This window comes from Perca flavescens, chromosome 21 (assembly GCF_004354835.1).
Source record: "Perca flavescens isolate YP-PL-M2 chromosome 21, PFLA_1.0, whole genome shotgun sequence".
Classification (NCBI taxonomy): domain Eukaryota; kingdom Metazoa; phylum Chordata; class Actinopteri; order Perciformes; family Percidae; genus Perca; species Perca flavescens.
The window spans coordinates 17,130,440-17,146,116 of NC_041351.1; the positions used below are offsets into that span (position 1 = coordinate 17,130,440).

A 15,677-nucleotide genomic window follows, 5' to 3' on the forward strand; every position below is an offset into this window, starting at 1 on the left:
AATTATAATTATGTCCAATAGCAGCCATACACTATCCAATGGTTTGGATAGTGTATGGCTGCTATAAACCTTTTGGATTATAGTTACTTCTTGATTCAGATTTCAGAATTTAAAAAGCTTTGTGAAACAAATTGTTTCAACAAGCTTTGACCTTTTTATAGGGCTATATCAAAAATTCAGGCAAAGGCCCATCATTTTGATGATAAACAGCATGTTACATGTACATGATAATGCTAGTGTTATAAGGGATTGTTTAGTACAATTAATCACCGCTGTTGTGAATGAGGGTTATTAACATTTACTGAGGTTGAGGTGCAATTATAGATATAAATAAATAATTTTAATTGGTTTGATTAGAATTAGGCTCGGTACATTGGTTTGTTTTATATTAAAAACTAATGTTACAGTAAAGGATTACCAAGGATGTTGCTGTTAATGGGATACAATTTTGGGCAAAGGTGGAAAGTAGCAGACATTTACTGAAGAGCTGTATTCATGTAGAATTTTGAGTTAAGCATACTGCAAAGCTTTTCTGTTTAATGAGACTTTATTAAATTATTATTTTTTTTAAATGATTTCACGTTCACTGTATTTGTTGAACGTTTTACAGACAAAACATGAGAACCTCATAACAAACATTGTGAAGGAAACGAAGGCAGTAGGGTGTTACTTTGTCCAGCAGAGGACGTGTTTTCACGGTCTCTGTGAACCGGAATGATATGGTTTCACCTTGCGTCAATATCGCTGTGGAGAGGCACACATTTGAATTTAGCTATAAATTTGACATTCAAATAAAGATAAATGCCACTGTAATACTGTAGCGCTTCTGACTCTTCGTCAAACAGAGAGGAAACATGAAACAAGACGTCAGGATACTCTTATTGGGGGAGCGTAAGTCATTGGCACTGAAAGCTGTAACGTTAACCACAAGCTAAAAGACTAGCAAACATTAGCTGCTATAGCTAACTTACAAACTCGTAGCTCAATGTATCTCGGTTACTCCTGGTGGCATGGTGGTGATAACTGTCTTAATAGGGAAATGTATGCATTTCGGCACTAATTGTATTCTATTAGATACAATTATAGGTTGTCTATGAAGTGGCCGCTGTCCAAATGTTAATTTCCGCAAGGCTAATTTAGCAGCTCAGAATAACTTTGCTTTTAAGTTGTAAATAACGTTAACTCTTAGCATAATTAACTACCATGGAAAAGTTACGTTAGTAAATCCTGTTATTGTTGTTTTGTCGTCTAACTTATCAGCTGCCATCCACTGAAAGCCACATTACACAATAAACAGCTGTAACCTTATTTAAGTTTTCTGCGATTTGAAACGTATTAAGTTAGAGAGCATAGCTAGACATGCTAGCTAACTGTTAACCGGATAGCTGAAGTCATGAAGTAACGTTAGTACTAGCTAGCTAGTTATATGTTAACGTAACGGTAGAACAGTTAACCTAACTAACGTTAGTAGCTAGCTAGCTACTACTAAAATTATGACCATGCTTTTTGAAAGTGGAGACATTTCCCATTTAACTGCATATAAAGAGGGTAACGTTACCTGTTCAGTATGATGATTTTAGGGTGTTCTGTGTTTATAACGTGATCAAAGACATTGATTTAGTATTGTCTGGCGAAAATAATGTTTGCTTCATGCCATATTACCGAGCAGCACTTCAGACTATATAGCTAAGGGGAATAATGTAAATGATAACATAAAGAGTAGCTAACTTGCACTTTTACAGTAAGTGCTATCACTCCATCACACAAGCTAAATTGGATCCTTGAGTCTTCCTCTGCCACCTCCTCTCATCCTCTTCATATTGTCTCCTCTAACAGCCAAGGTGGGGAAGACATCGCTCATCATGTCTTTGGTTGGAGAGGAGTTCCCAGAAGAGGTAAGTGTCAGTACAACTATTCACTACTGCTTTTTTTTTACTTATACGTCCTTTTCGCTGGAGGATGCTATGTTTATGTACCTGGCCACCTGCCTTGTAGTCTATATTGTACCTATATACTACCACAGTTGGCTAATTATAGCCACAGTTACTCTACTGTAGTCAGTACTCAGCAGACTGGTTCATTTCTGTGCAGTAAAGAAAACAAAGTGTTTAATGTGTGCAAGCTAATAAGTTTAATTTTCCTTTGCAGCTTATACTCCCTTTGCAAAAATGACTTCTTAGATATACTATGTATATTACAAAATAGTACTGTTTCTTTTAAGTTTAATTTGTTTCATACTGTCATTGCGGTTTGGCTAATCTACTGATTCCAATACTCAGTAGTCCGAAATGGTTGGATTCACTGTAGGTTTTTTGCCAAGTATTTGTGACTTTTGCAGCATTTTTGGGCTTTGTTTGACATGATGAAATCAGCCTGCCCTGTTATGTACTATGAGGCCAGTATTGTGTTTTACTGTATAATTTTCACCCAAAAAAAAATGAAAATTGCCTAGCATTTCAGTTTATGGCTTAATGTTGTTTCCTAAAGCCATATTTGTGTCCATGCTTAATGCAAAAATAGACAATATGTGTCTGTGTAATGGGAGGCTGAATCTTGTGATGGTTTTATCTGTGATCTGCAATCTTTGACAGGTTCCTCCTAGAGCTGAAGAGATCACTATCCCTGCTGATGTGACTCCAGAGAAGGTGCCAACACACATAGTGGACTACTCAGGTATATGACCTGAATGCTTACACGTAGCACCACCAGTATTTAGTTCTGTGTGGGTGTGGGTGTGTAGTGTGTGGGTGTGTAAGCATGTCTGAATATCATGACTTTAAGATTTGTTTGGTTGTCCTTAACAGAAAAAGAGCAGAGTGATGAAATCCTTAGAAGTGAGATCATCAAGGTAAGTACACCATACTTTATTTCACTGAAATTGTATTTTTATATGATTTTACTTGACAAATAATTGAAGGGAAAAGAATACAGCACTAATTAATATACTGAACATCATCTGTTTTAATAATTAAGCAATTCTGTGCCCTGATTAAGAATAACATGTTTTTGGTTGTATAAATAAATATAATTGTTTCTGAGGTTTGTCACAATTTTGTTAAGACCAAAGTCATATTTCTAGAAGGCCTGGCATTAACGCCGCTTGGGGCCAGCAACCTAATCATCTTCCATTCTTTTTTTACTTTTGTTATGTTCTGTTTTGTTCGTGCAGTGTCGTGAAAATAAGTATTTTTTTTTCTCAAGGATTTTAATAAAAAGTTATTTGATTGAATTTTGTGGATTCTGTTTATGGCCTAAGTTCCCTCACAGCTGTTTTTTCCCCAATCCACACAGGCTAATGTGGTGTGTGTGGTGTATGATGTCACCAACGATGACACGATAGACAAGGTAGTAACCTGCTACTTGGTTTACCTTGTCTTATACTGTTCACGCATTCCACATAATGCATATCACATATACTTAATGCATTTAAAATACAAATTGCACTTGTCTCTGCTTTTGTTTTTCAGATCAAAACTAAGTGGATACCTTTAGTTAACGGAGACGCAGAGAAAGGGAACAAGTATGTATCAGCTGTTGATGGGTGTGTGCTCTGAGCTTTTCCCAAGGCATTGCCATCTGCCATTGAACTTTGCACTCCTCCCTACTGTTTGCATGTTATGTTGGCAAACTTGGTAATCTAGGAGTTTGAGCCTGTTCTAACTTTGCAATAAGTCTCCCAGAATAAGACCTAAGAACACACACAGGAACACACACAGGAGTGTGTGTGTGCATGCGTGCATGCAGCACACTATTTGAATGTTAACTGATTTACATTATATCTTTGTATTGCAGAAATACCTGTATTTACACAGTAAACTACAATAGTGTTATATACAATAGAGAGTTACCCTGTCTCTATATATGTTCTGTTAGAGTTCCCATCATCCTCGTGGGAAACAAGTCGGATCTGCGCTGTGGGAGCTCAATGGAAACCATTCTTCCCATCATGAACCTGTTCTCTGAGATTGAGACATGTGTTGAGGTGAGACTAAACTCTCTCACAGACATATCCAGTCTGCTAATCACTGCACACCTGCTAACCTTAGCTTTTAGATACAAATATTTACACATGCCCATGTTATCTGGCCTTAAGTTTGTTTATAAAGTGTATCTGAAATATCCTTTTTTTCTCTTTTTTTCTCTTTCAAGTGTTCTGCAAAGAACCTGAAAAACATTTCAGAGCTGTTTTACTATGCACAGAAAGCAGTTCTTCACCCTACTGCACCCCTTTATGACCCTGAGGACAAACAGGTCAGTCATTTTTGGAAATGTGATGCCAACTGTGAAGTGTCTGTCTCTCCCAGTCCACTTATTTACATATGTGCATGCAAATGATCATAATATTTTTGTCCTCCAATATTTTTCACCAGCTAAAACCATCGTGTGTCAGAGCCCTTAGCAGAATATTCTACATTTCAGACCAGGACAATGACCGTATCCTCAGTGACGTGGAACTCAACTGCTTTCAGGTGCCAGTTAAAATCACTTAAAGTTCTGTCTTCACAGTTATTATTTGAACCAAAGCTCTTTGTTTGCTATATTAAAAAAAAAAAACATCCATCTTATGTGTAGAAATCTTGTTTTGGGAATCCTCTGGCACCTCAAGCCTTAGAAGATGTGAAGACAGTAGTTTGGAAGAACACCAGCGATGGGGTGCAGGACAACGGCCTGACCCTAAATGGTAAAAATCACCCAGGAATGAGAACATGCGACTTTAAACGGGTTGTTGGCAAGGCCACACTAAACTAATGGCAAGTGTTGTATCTCCTCTTTTTCAGGTTTCTTGTTCCTTAATACGTTATTTATCCAGAGGGGCCGACATGAAACCACATGGACTATACTCAGGAAGTTTGGTTATGACGACAACCTTGATCTGACTGATGATTACCTTTACCCTGAGTATGTCAAGTGACACTATTCTACTGTATCTGTCAACTCTGATGTAATTTTGTATATTGCTGATACATATTGCATTACAGCAGGTTGTATTGCAATAGTTTTGGAGACTACAGATCCCTGTCCCTGTTTTCTACCTAATCATCTCTCTCAGACTTTCCGTATTTTTCTTGCATTTCCGTTTGGCTTTGCCTTTGTTATGTTTGTACACACTAGTTATGAATGCCCAGGTATCTAAATATGTAATTGTTGTTTTTCTGTTGTCAGACTACGAGTTCCCATTGGCTGCACCACAGAGCTCAATCATTTAGGCCACCAGTTCCTCCAGCGGCTCTTCGACAAGTACGATGAAGTGAGTAGCAATCCGGGCTGCCTTTGGTCACAATGTCCCACTGGACAGTAGAGTGTAACTCTTAAGTTAAATGTTGTGGGAAATGTTATTTTTGGTGTGCGATGATTGTGTTGAATATATGAGGGGAAAGGTATTTCAATTGCGGTAAATATTCCGTAGCGGCTCTCAGTTTTCTGCGTGGCACATTCAATAATCGAGGGTTTCCTTCTTTTGTGTGACCTGAAGTGACCTGTTTTCCCTCTCAGGACAAAGACTCTGCCCTGTCACCGACAGAGCTTAGGAACCTGTTTTGCGTATGTCCTTACGTACCATGGGGTGCAGAGGTCTACATGGCTGTCCCAACCACAGAAGAGGGCTACATCTCGTACCACGGCTACCTTTGTCAATGGACGTACGTATCTCACACGATTGTTAATTATTTTTTTGTGATTGCATGCATTAGTTTTACATGATTTGTGCACTTAAAAGCAATTGTACACAGTTCAAAAGTCACATGTATGTCAATCCCTTCACATGCAGGCTCTCTGCGTACTTTGACATCCACCGTTGCCTGGAGCACCTAGGATACCTAGGCTACCCTATCCTCACTGAGCAGGAGTCACAGACTGCTGCAATCACAGGTGTGTTTGTGTAGTTGACTCTGTTAATTTTAGACAATCCCAACCAACAAACATGTCAATTAGAAAGGTGAGACCATCTTTCTATGGAACATGGGAGTTACTGGGGCTTACTGTACATCCTGTTTGAAAACTTAAATCCCAGTCTCATAGTTAAGCACTGTTCTGTAGGAGGATTACTCGTCTTAATCCTGTCCGCTGCTTCCTAATAGACCTTCAAACTCCTACATTTGTCCTTGAGATGTGAAAGAATAGTTGGAGTTTATAAATTAATAGCGATATAGCTAATAGCGATGTTTTACACAACTAGCCTACAGCATGCTACTCTGCTAATAGCGATGTTTACCAACAAGCTAAAACAAAAGCTGTCGGTTTGTAGTCTAACTGTTTATTAGTTTGCTACTAATCTTTGGAAATTTAGCTGCTGCCGGAGACAAACCGGCTCCTCCCCCAGCATGGCTACTTAATATGCACGTGAATGACATTGTCATGTGGGTGATTTCTGTATTCTCTATTCTTTTTGTATTAGGCTTCTGAAAATGTGTCCCCCAGAACAGTGTAGTTGAATAGCCCTGCTGTAAGCTTTGTACCGTCACATTTACCCTCTGGTCAGTGAACAGCTATTTTGCATATCCGGTGCAAAGAGCCAGAGGCAAGAAGGGGAAGGGGGTGAAAAATATTAACATTTGGGCCACCAAAAAATGTACTTGGAATTTGGCAATAAAATGTGTTGCTTTTTCTAAAAAAACTGTCTTTTGTATATATACAAAAGACAGGTTTCCTTTTTTTTAGTACACAGTAATAATAAATATTTACTATTGCTGTTTACAAAGTATTTCTTACTAAGTATTTCTTATCCGATTACTTGATTAATCAATGGAATAATCGGTAGAATACTTGATTACTAAATTATTACATTATTTGTTTTGGTTGTTTAAAAAGCAAAAAAAAAAAAAAATTATCCGATTAATCGATCGATAAAGTGCTAGATTAATCGATTACAAAAAGAATTGATAGCTGCAGCCCTAGATGTAATACAGTATGTTTCACTGCTGCTAAAATCAGAATGGCCAGAAGGACATAAAGATTAACACAGGGGACTAGTTACTAGAGGTGTTGAAATTAATCAAATAATCGATGCATCAAATCGTGGACATGGACAATGCTGCATCGATAATCGGAAGGCTCATAATCAATTATTTCTGTTTACAGTTTAATGTAGGCCTAACAACATTTCTGTTTACATATTCTGTTATGTTTTGTACATTCAGGAAGTGCCATGTGCTCAGTGCTGTAGTTTTATGTATCCAATTTATTTAGTATTGGAGCACTGCAGAATGTTTTGTTTTTGAAGCTTGAAAAGCTATGAATTAAATATCCTACATGGCTTTAATATAAAAATGAATTTAACGCATCATGATGCATCGAGATATCGAATTGAATCGCTGACATGATAATCGTAATCGAATTGGGAGATCAGTGAAGATTCACACATAACCTAACCTAGTTACTGGTTGTAGCATGTGCTAAGTTACTGTGTTTTATGGTGCCGAATCAACCTTTCATTAAGAAGTAATGTTAATTGTCATTGTATTGTGTTTCATTTTTAGCAATGCTAGCAGTATCGCTCTGAGAAAGGCAGTATCAGTTGGTTGCTCTAATCTCCTGTCCATTGGGTTTATAGTCAAATACGTTGGTCCTGAGTCAAATATCTCAACGACTGTTGGGTGGATTGCTACAGTGTTTACACACAGACATTCATTGCCTCTTGAGGACCAATCCTAAGGCTTTGGTGATTTCCTGATTAATAGATGAGTCAAGTCTGACAGTATAGAGTGGTGCAATTTTTTTTTGCCTTGTGACTATTTGTCTTGTTTTCTCTGACTTTAAAGCTTTTGATGTTGCGTTGCCTAACACAGACTGGATTGACATACCTTGTACTTACAGTATAATGTGCACCTGCATTCTATTCTAAACCTTGTTCTTAGGCCTTGTGGAAAGCCCTTAACTGCCACAAGAGGTCACTTAGTGGCTCAATATATAGACTTATTTTACTTTAGTGTGAAATAAATGTGATGCAATTAAGTGGCCCTCATGTAAAATGTATTTTTTGCTGTAATACATTTTAAACCCAGAGTGTAGGTTACTGATAATCAGCTGGTGCAGGAATTACATCCTCTGCGTTAGGGATGTTGGCCTCCGACTTCAGGGCTAATAGTAATATTGCCTGGAAAATGATAAGGTCTAACTTTGCCTAGCAAAATCTGAAATTGAAAATCAAAGACCATTTTTATTTTTTACAAGGATTAAAGTTCTTAGGCTTCAGGCATGGTGCAGTTTTACATTTATATAATACTTAATTCCATACATTGTACACATTTCCTCCAGGGCAGCATTTCAGGCTCACAAATTGGTATACAGTCAAATTCTAACTGACAGAATGGCAGCCCTGTGTGTTTGTGCATTGTGTTTATGTTTTGTGTTACTGCTTGTTTATATATGCACAGTAACACAGGAGAAAGAGGAGGACCTGGAAAAGCGCCAGACACAGCGGTCAGTGTTTCTCTGCAAGGTGATCGGACCGCGGGGGACGGGCAAGACAGCCTTTCTCCAGGCCTTTGTGGGCCGCAACGTTGAGGTATGGCACCATCTGCTGCTAGTCTGGAGCTGAAAAATATTAAAACATAATACACTTGCAATAGTCGGCATAATGAACATTGCTAAGTAGTGACTGTTTTTCTGGGGTTTTTTCTCTTTTGTTTTCTACAGAATAAGGGAAATTCCAGCAGTGCCTTCTCCCCCTATGCCATAAACACTGTACAAGTCAGCAAGCAGGAGAAGTACCTTATTGTAAGTAGCTCCCATCCTGATCTTAATGCTGACCCATAACCTCTGAACCTGACTAAAGCCTGAGTACCACACTCTTCTCCTCCCCGTGCAGCTCAATGAGGTGGATGTGGAGGTGGAGTTCCTGAAGGCATCAGATGCCTCCTGTGATGTTGCTTGTCTCATGTATGACTCCAGTGACCCGCATTCCTTTGACTATTGTGCCAGTATATACAAGGTCAGTGACAGCAAAAGTTACGGGAGCATTTAAAAGATGAAACTGGTATCCATTTGTTATCATTTTTGCCATTCACAAAGGCTGCCTATCAGAGTTTGTGCCTAATAAATAACGTAGTATTACAGCTTACTTTGCTGCCTTTAGCATTTTCTAATGCTGCCCACTCATTTTAATGACTCCGCGCCGACTACAGCCATGACCGGTGGCATTATGTTTTTGGGTTGTCCGTCCGTCCCTTTTTTGATAACACGATATCTCAGGAACCCCTGGAGGAAAGTTCTTAAAATTTGGCAAAAATGTCCACTTGAGTTCAAGAATGAACTGATTAGATTTTGGTGGTCAAAGGTAAGATGCCTGGGGCAAGAAGGACACAGGTGTTGGCTGTCTGTCTATTTTTTAAACAATTAAGTTTATTGCGATTTCTTGTTTGTGTTGTGATTTAAATAAAGAAAAAACATTAACTTTACCTTTTATTCCTGTTTACATTTCCATAATGGGTTAAGAAATTACAAATGTAGGTGCCCGGATAGCTTAGCTGGTAGAGCGGGCACCCACATATAAAGGTTTACTCCTCGGCGCAGCGCCTCTCTCTCCCCTTTCATGTCTTCAGCTGTCCTGTCAAATAAAGGCCTAAAAATGGCAAAAAAAATTATCTTTAAATTTTTTTTTTAAATTACCAATATGTATGGTAACGCTTAACATGTGTGGCGAAATGTAAAAGGTTAAGGCCGTTTTACAGTCGCTGCAGCCGAGCTGGTGCGTGCCAATGTGATGTCAAAATGACGTAGCTCTCGCTGGCGCGCCAGGATTTCGAGTGCACGTCCAGAGGGTGCGCACCACTCTATTTTTTTCAGCGGCACATGACAAAGCAGAAACAGGAAGCATGAACGAGCTCAAGGATAAATGGGTGCCAGGACTCTCAGAGTGACTGCAAGTCTCTCTTGTAAACTTACTGGGTTAAGATGTAACATGGCATCATGACTTTGTGTAAACATACACGCCACTTTCCAAATGGCGTGTTATCTGTACGCATTTTGAGCTATCCGCGTGTATGTCTACGCTGTATACACCACGTGCCGTGCTATCGCGAGAACGTCATACATGTGTAAAAGGAAAAAAAAAGGTTGGGTTTAGGGAAAGAACATTGGGAAAGGCTTTAGTAACACAAATAAACGACCAAAAAAACGAAAAACACGACGGTGACCAACGTCAATGCTGCTGCCAGTTCTGCCGTTGGTTACCTTTTTCTTCTTCTTCTAGTCCGTTGAAATAGTAAAGTCGGTAGCCTTTCTTCATTAGCGCCACCTCTGTTCAGCAGAAGACTGCAACATGTGTCGCGACCACCACGGCGCTCCCATGGCGTCACACTGGCGCTTGACAGGTCGGCTGCGGCGAGTATACCCCACGTTTTAGTCTGGAGGATGCCCTGGTTCCAGAATAAAGATCTCCTGAAAATACAAAGTAATCAGGGATCCTTACATACAAAATGGTATCAAATGGTATGTCAAAAGAATAATAACAGGATTAAACCACCTCTTCCAAAAAATATATATTCTGAAATGGAGTATTTATTCAGATCAAGGTGTTTACAAGAGGAACTTTGTATTGTTTTGGCCAATTATCCTGATTATTAGTGGAATAAAAGGCTTCATGTCAACAGGTATTGTTTTTACCTGCTTACTGTCGCACACTCACAACAAAAATAAACTAAATAAACGGAACAGTTAACCTTTCAAACTTTGACAGATCCGTGTCCCTGTACGAGTCATGATAAAGGTTATTTAGACTTCTTCAGTTTGTTTGCATTAATTATGTATAAAGGTTACCTGGATTTTATTATGACCGACTTAAAAACTCTCTCAACTAAAGTTTTCCCTCTTATTTCTTACTTAGCAACACTACATGGAGAGCAACATCCCATGTGTGCTGGTCGCCTCCAAGGTGGACCTTCCTGAGGTCAAGCAGTTCCACGGGATGACTCCAGCGGAGTTCTGTTATAAACACCAACTGCCTCCACCGCTGCCCTTCTCCAGCCTGTTCCTCGACTCCACCAGCAAGAACATCTACACCAGGCTCGCCTGTGCAGCAGTGTACCCGTACGTCCTACTTACACAAACTACTGCTCTTAAGAAACATTGAAAACATGGAGAATATAAAGTTCAGTTACATGAGAATATTGTTTAAAACAATTAGTGATTAAAATGTGATAGGTAGAGACGTAAGAGAAGCTAGACATTTGTTTTGCTTATGATATTAGCTGTGTGTTGCTTTGTGTGGTTGACCCTTGATGATGATTTCCCCCCCCCCTTCTTCCAATCTCCAGACACCTGAATGGTTCAGACATGAGCAACACATCCTTCTGGCTGAGAGTGGCGTTGGGCTCGGCTGTGGTTGCCGTTCTCGGCTTTGCTATCTACAGATCTGTCGCCAGACTGAAATGATCAACAACCAGCTGAGCTTCTTTTTTTTTTTTCATCCATCCATCAAGACCAAACCTCAGAGACCAGAGCCACCACATCATTTTTCCTTTTAAGGCTCCCAGGAAACTCTTCATATCTCTGCCCTTCTTTACTTTGTCCTACCCTCTGAGTCAGCTGATCACAACAGTCCAAAGGCAATTGGAAGCTAGTGATCATATTATTCCCCACGCTGCTGTGCCCAGCTTTTTCTGCCTTACATTGTAAAACCAGGTTAAGTAGGAGTTAGCCTGACAGCGCTCGGTGCATTGAAACGCAAAGTAAACTGTTCACATCCAAACAGGTGCTTTATCATAGAGGAGGAAATGCAGAAAGACAGTTGTGTCTAATCTAAGCTTACTCCTCGATTATCTTTTACGTGTTACTGGTGAGATTGAGAGAGTTTTTATATACATGTAGTGTTTCCTAAGCATAATATAGAAAAAATGCCAAATTGACTAGACTGACGAACCAAATGGCAGCACATGGAGCATTTTTAAGTGAGCAAACATCCTGATTGGCTGCCACTGAATCTCTTGCTGGAGCTCCCCAATGAACTACACTCTTCCTTCTGACTATGCCTCCACAGATACTAGATGTTCATATCTGATTTGCCAAATAACTCCAGCAGCAATGAGTAGTCATAGCATGTTATTTGCCCCTTAGGCATATTATTTTCCATGAGAATGAAACATTTTAATGTTTTAGCAGTAAGGCCTCCACTGATCTGCTGTTGCAGGGATGTGCATGAAGAAGAATGGCAGTTTGTTTATGCAAGAAATCAGATAATAATTTCTCCTGTAAAAGGAGGCCGAGCAAACCTTAAACTGACACAAAGGTAAAGACAAATGTGGTCAAATGAATTATTCTGTTCTCATTGAAATTGAATTAATTGATTTTAATTGAGACTGAAATAGATATGATCTGTGATTTATTTTTTATTTACATACACCTGACACTGTGCATACACTTTGACCTTGTTACACAATCGGTGCATTGTTTTCCAACATGAGTCAGTCATGTTATGTATGTTTTATTGCTTAATTTAGCTGGGGACCTGCGGTTTCTGCAGAATTCACTTCTGTGACTTTTAAAATATGGCTGTTTTTCTTACTGAAATTGAACTGATTTAGATGCTTAATAAAAGACCAGACTAGACTGGCTGGGGACCTTTTGCCCAAAAAGACATTATGGATGTTGGGATGAAAGATCAATGTTAAAATGTTGGACAGTTGGTGCCTTTTTTCCCCCGTATTGACTTTAACTTTAACTTAACATATCTAGCTAATTTTTATGGCTTGTAAATTCTGACTGGAATTTTTATTTTATTTTATTTTTTGCATTTATGCACAAGTATCAATACTTCAGAGAATGAGGCATTACTGTGCTAAAGTGTTAATAACAGAACAATTTTGTTCTAAACACTATTATTGGAGTATCCTAAATGTTCCAGATACCATATCATCTTAATCACAAAACGTTTGTTGCTAAAGGTAATTGGTTCCAGAGGTATTCTGCTGTGCTGTAAACATTCATGTTGGATTACTCTGGTTTGACATCAATTACTGCCCTTTCGCAAATAGCATGTCAAAATGCAAGGACAGCATGCCTTGGCGCGTCTGGATGCTCTGCTTTGATCATTCAGCCGGAAGCTGTTTAATTACAAGGTTAGTTTGGTGATCTTACACCTGTCTTAAAAGATGATAATGAATACCCGTGTGTAGAGGGAAATTTGTGTGTTTGATCTTGACTTTAATCGACTCTTTGACTCCAGTCTGTCTGCGTCTCGTTCCCAACTACAGTGAGGAGGAGACGCATTCTTGCAAGACACCACAAGATGGCAGTGTTGCATGTCAGGTGAAAGGTAGGGTAGTTAGCATTGGGTGTGTCTGCAAAGCCACCTCCTCGCTGCTCTGCAGCCACTTTAAGGAAAGGGGATTTTGAGTCTAGTTTTTTTTGTGCTAGAACCACCAAAAAAAAAAAAAAAAAAATTAGCCGCTGACATGAAATGTCTTGTATTCAAGGCAGCTTTTGACTACATTCTGAGATGTTTAGACCAATACAGAGCACTTAACTCTTGGCCTTGTTTACCACCGTCCTATTCCCTTTAGGGACTTTATCTCTGTGCACTTTTGTTTCCCAACAGAGTTTTAATGGTAAACGGTCGTTTACTTTACATCACCAAGCGTCCTACAAAGCCCTCGTCTGTCTCTATGACTAGTTGGTAAAAGCAATTAAAATGTTATTTAGAGTGCACGATTCTAGTCATTGATATAACCTGATATTTAACACTCCTAGTTAAACTAATAACATTATAACTTGTAGTCTTCCTAAATTTCACTATTGTTCAGCCTCTGCAACAGAATATCATCCCTTATTGGTGCTTCCATAGGTGGGCTTGGCTGCAACTCCTTGGTGCACAATAACTAATTTCATGGAGCTGGCTAAAATGGTTATCATGTCCGAGATAGGCTATGTATATCCAAATGGATTAGAAAATGGTATTGGGCAGTTTAGTAGATTAGGCCTATTAATCTTTAATATGCACATAAATACCTCCGTCCACTTCACCAAGCATATTACGCACGCGTAAAATGCGCGCAATAAGTTGACCAACACATTTAGTAGAAGATCACAAAGGTTTATTGAATTGCAGTATAAACAAGTCTTTAAAAGTGACTGAACACAGTGGGATGTTTGAATATTATGAATCGTCTGAACATGAGGAAATATACAGAATGGAGCTTGAATGACAACTATAGAGCCTTAAGGAAAATCTTGCTGACGTCCACTGGTCTGTACATTGTAAAGGCTCAACAATGCTCACCATTGTCACATTTGTAATTTCAGTATGGCCCCGTGCACTAACAATATCAATAACTTCAACTGTATGTACATTTTTGTTTACCTTTTCAGCAAGACCCTGGTCTATATGTATCCAAGGATCAGATAGAAATTAACAGTATTATTAACGCCAACTAAAAATGCGCACAATTGTTTCTACAGCATATAGGCTATAGTGCAATGGAGAGAAAACGACTGGTATAAGTTTGCATAAGACCTTACAAAAATAATACATTTACGAAAACATTTCCTTAAGTATTTACATTGACTTTGTTCTGATATTGTCCGTTTACTTCTTTTTTGCTGTTTTGGCTGCCTTTTTGGGCGTTTTTGCCTTGGGCTTGGCTGCCCTCTTTGCTGGCTTTGCCTTGGGCTTGGTTGCCTTGGGTTTCTTAGCTGGTGCCTTTTTGGGTTTCGTTGGTGTCACCTTTTTCACGACCTTTTTCACTTTCTTTGCAGCAGCCTTTTTGGGTTTTTCCGGCGTCTTGGCCACCTTCTTGGGCTTCGCCGCTTTCTTGGGTTTGGGCTTCACTACCTTCTTTGCTTTGACAGGTGCCGGTGCCTTGGTTGACTTTTTGGAGTCCTCTGGTTTGTTCATCCTGAAGGATCCGGACGCGCCGACGCCTTTGGTGTGGCGCAGAATCCCGATTGCCACCATCCTCTTCAGAGCCAGTTTAATCTGCACATCGGCGTTCTCGCCCACCTTATAGTTCTTCCTCACGTACTTCTGGATGGACTGCCGGGACGCTCCACTCCGAGTGGCGTCGTGAATGATGGCCGCTTTAATCATCTCCGAGTACTTGGGATGAGAAGCGGCTTTCTTGGGCTTTGCTGCCTTTTTGGCTTTGGCGGGAGCTGCCGACGTCTCTGCCATGGTGACTTCTGTTTGGAGTTACTTAACAAAAAAAGTCCAAGGTGTGTAATTTCAGCTGGTACACCAGAGCGTCAGAAACAGCGAAATATATACCAGAAATAAAGCTTATCCCCAGAAAGTCCGAATTGTCAGACAATGCCACACTTACTGCTTTCACAGTAAAAAAAAATGATGTTCTGTCCACACAGACTGACGCCTCAGCACACCGGATCACTTAAGTGTCTTATTCCACAGGCGCTTCGGTGAGCCTATGAAGCCTATCTGCGGACGTGATTGAGAACACCAACTGCCAGCAGCTGATCTAGCGGACTCCATGGAACTGGCGCCGTCCCGTTTGTGTTTCTTCATCCTCCAACTCCTGACAAATATAAAAGCTACGGCGGAGTACTGATCCACAAAACATTATGTGCTGATAGCAGAGACATTAGGCTTCACAGTGACACACTTTTCTTTCTTCATCCGTACCGGCGAACAACTTTTATTCTAGGAAAACCCGCTGGAAGTAATGCGGGCTGTGAACAATTTTGCACAATTCGCGTTGAATTGACCCAAACAGACGGAACCTGTGGCAAAA

At 39.7% G+C, this 15,677-nt stretch overlaps 2 protein-coding genes across 4 annotated transcripts; one reads left to right on the forward strand and one right to left on the reverse strand.

Moving 5' to 3' along the window:
- The first annotated feature begins 656 nt into the window (after positions 1 to 656).
- On the forward strand, positions 657 to 13,135 carry rhot2 (ras homolog family member T2). 3 transcript variants are annotated; one of them, XM_028568052.1, is made up of 19 exons: positions 657 to 891; positions 1,837 to 1,895; positions 2,592 to 2,673; positions 2,805 to 2,848; positions 3,292 to 3,345; positions 3,468 to 3,520; positions 3,874 to 3,982; positions 4,150 to 4,251; positions 4,371 to 4,469; positions 4,573 to 4,681; positions 4,779 to 4,899; positions 5,164 to 5,248; positions 5,494 to 5,639; positions 5,768 to 5,868; positions 8,373 to 8,503; positions 8,635 to 8,715; positions 8,807 to 8,929; positions 10,823 to 11,025; positions 11,253 to 13,135. In XM_028568052.1, the coding sequence occupies exons 1-19, from the start codon at positions 855 to 857 to the stop codon at positions 11,368 to 11,370; spliced, it is 1,857 nt and encodes a 618-aa protein (XP_028423853.1). In that variant the 5' UTR covers positions 657 to 854; the 3' UTR covers positions 11,371 to 13,135. The 3 variants fall into 3 exon arrangements, with proteins under 3 accessions (XP_028423853.1, XP_028423852.1, XP_028423854.1); XM_028568051.1 differs by lacking the exon at positions 657 to 891 and adding an exon at positions 1,224 to 1,548; XM_028568053.1 differs by lacking the exon at positions 657 to 891 and adding an exon at positions 1,590 to 1,741.
- An 875-nt stretch (positions 13,136 to 14,010) lies between these two features.
- Positions 14,011 to 15,350, reverse strand: h1-0 (H1.0 linker histone). Its single transcript, XM_028567849.1, has one exon. The coding sequence runs from the start codon at positions 15,101 to 15,103 to the stop codon at positions 14,519 to 14,521; it is 585 nt and encodes a 194-aa protein (XP_028423650.1). The 5' UTR covers positions 15,104 to 15,350; the 3' UTR covers positions 14,011 to 14,518.
- Positions 15,351 to 15,677: the final 327 nt, after the last annotated feature.

Bases quoted from the DNA above. Each gene is read 5' to 3' on its own strand.
- rhot2 (XM_028568051.1), top strand. From the start codon at position 1,494: ATGACCATGCTTTTTGAAAGTGGAGACATTTCCCATTTAACTGCATAT. The intron at 5,869-8,372 runs GTGTGTTTGTGT...ATATATGCACAG, and splicing joins ACAGACTGCTGCAATCACAG to TAACACAGGAGAAAGAGGAG. The intron at 11,026-11,252 runs GTACGTCCTACT...TCCAATCTCCAG, and splicing joins GCCTGTGCAGCAGTGTACCC to ACACCTGAATGGTTCAGACA.
- h1-0 (XM_028567849.1), bottom strand. From the start codon at position 15,103: ATGGCAGAGACGTCGGCAGCTCCCGCCAAAGCCAAAAAGGCAGCAAAG.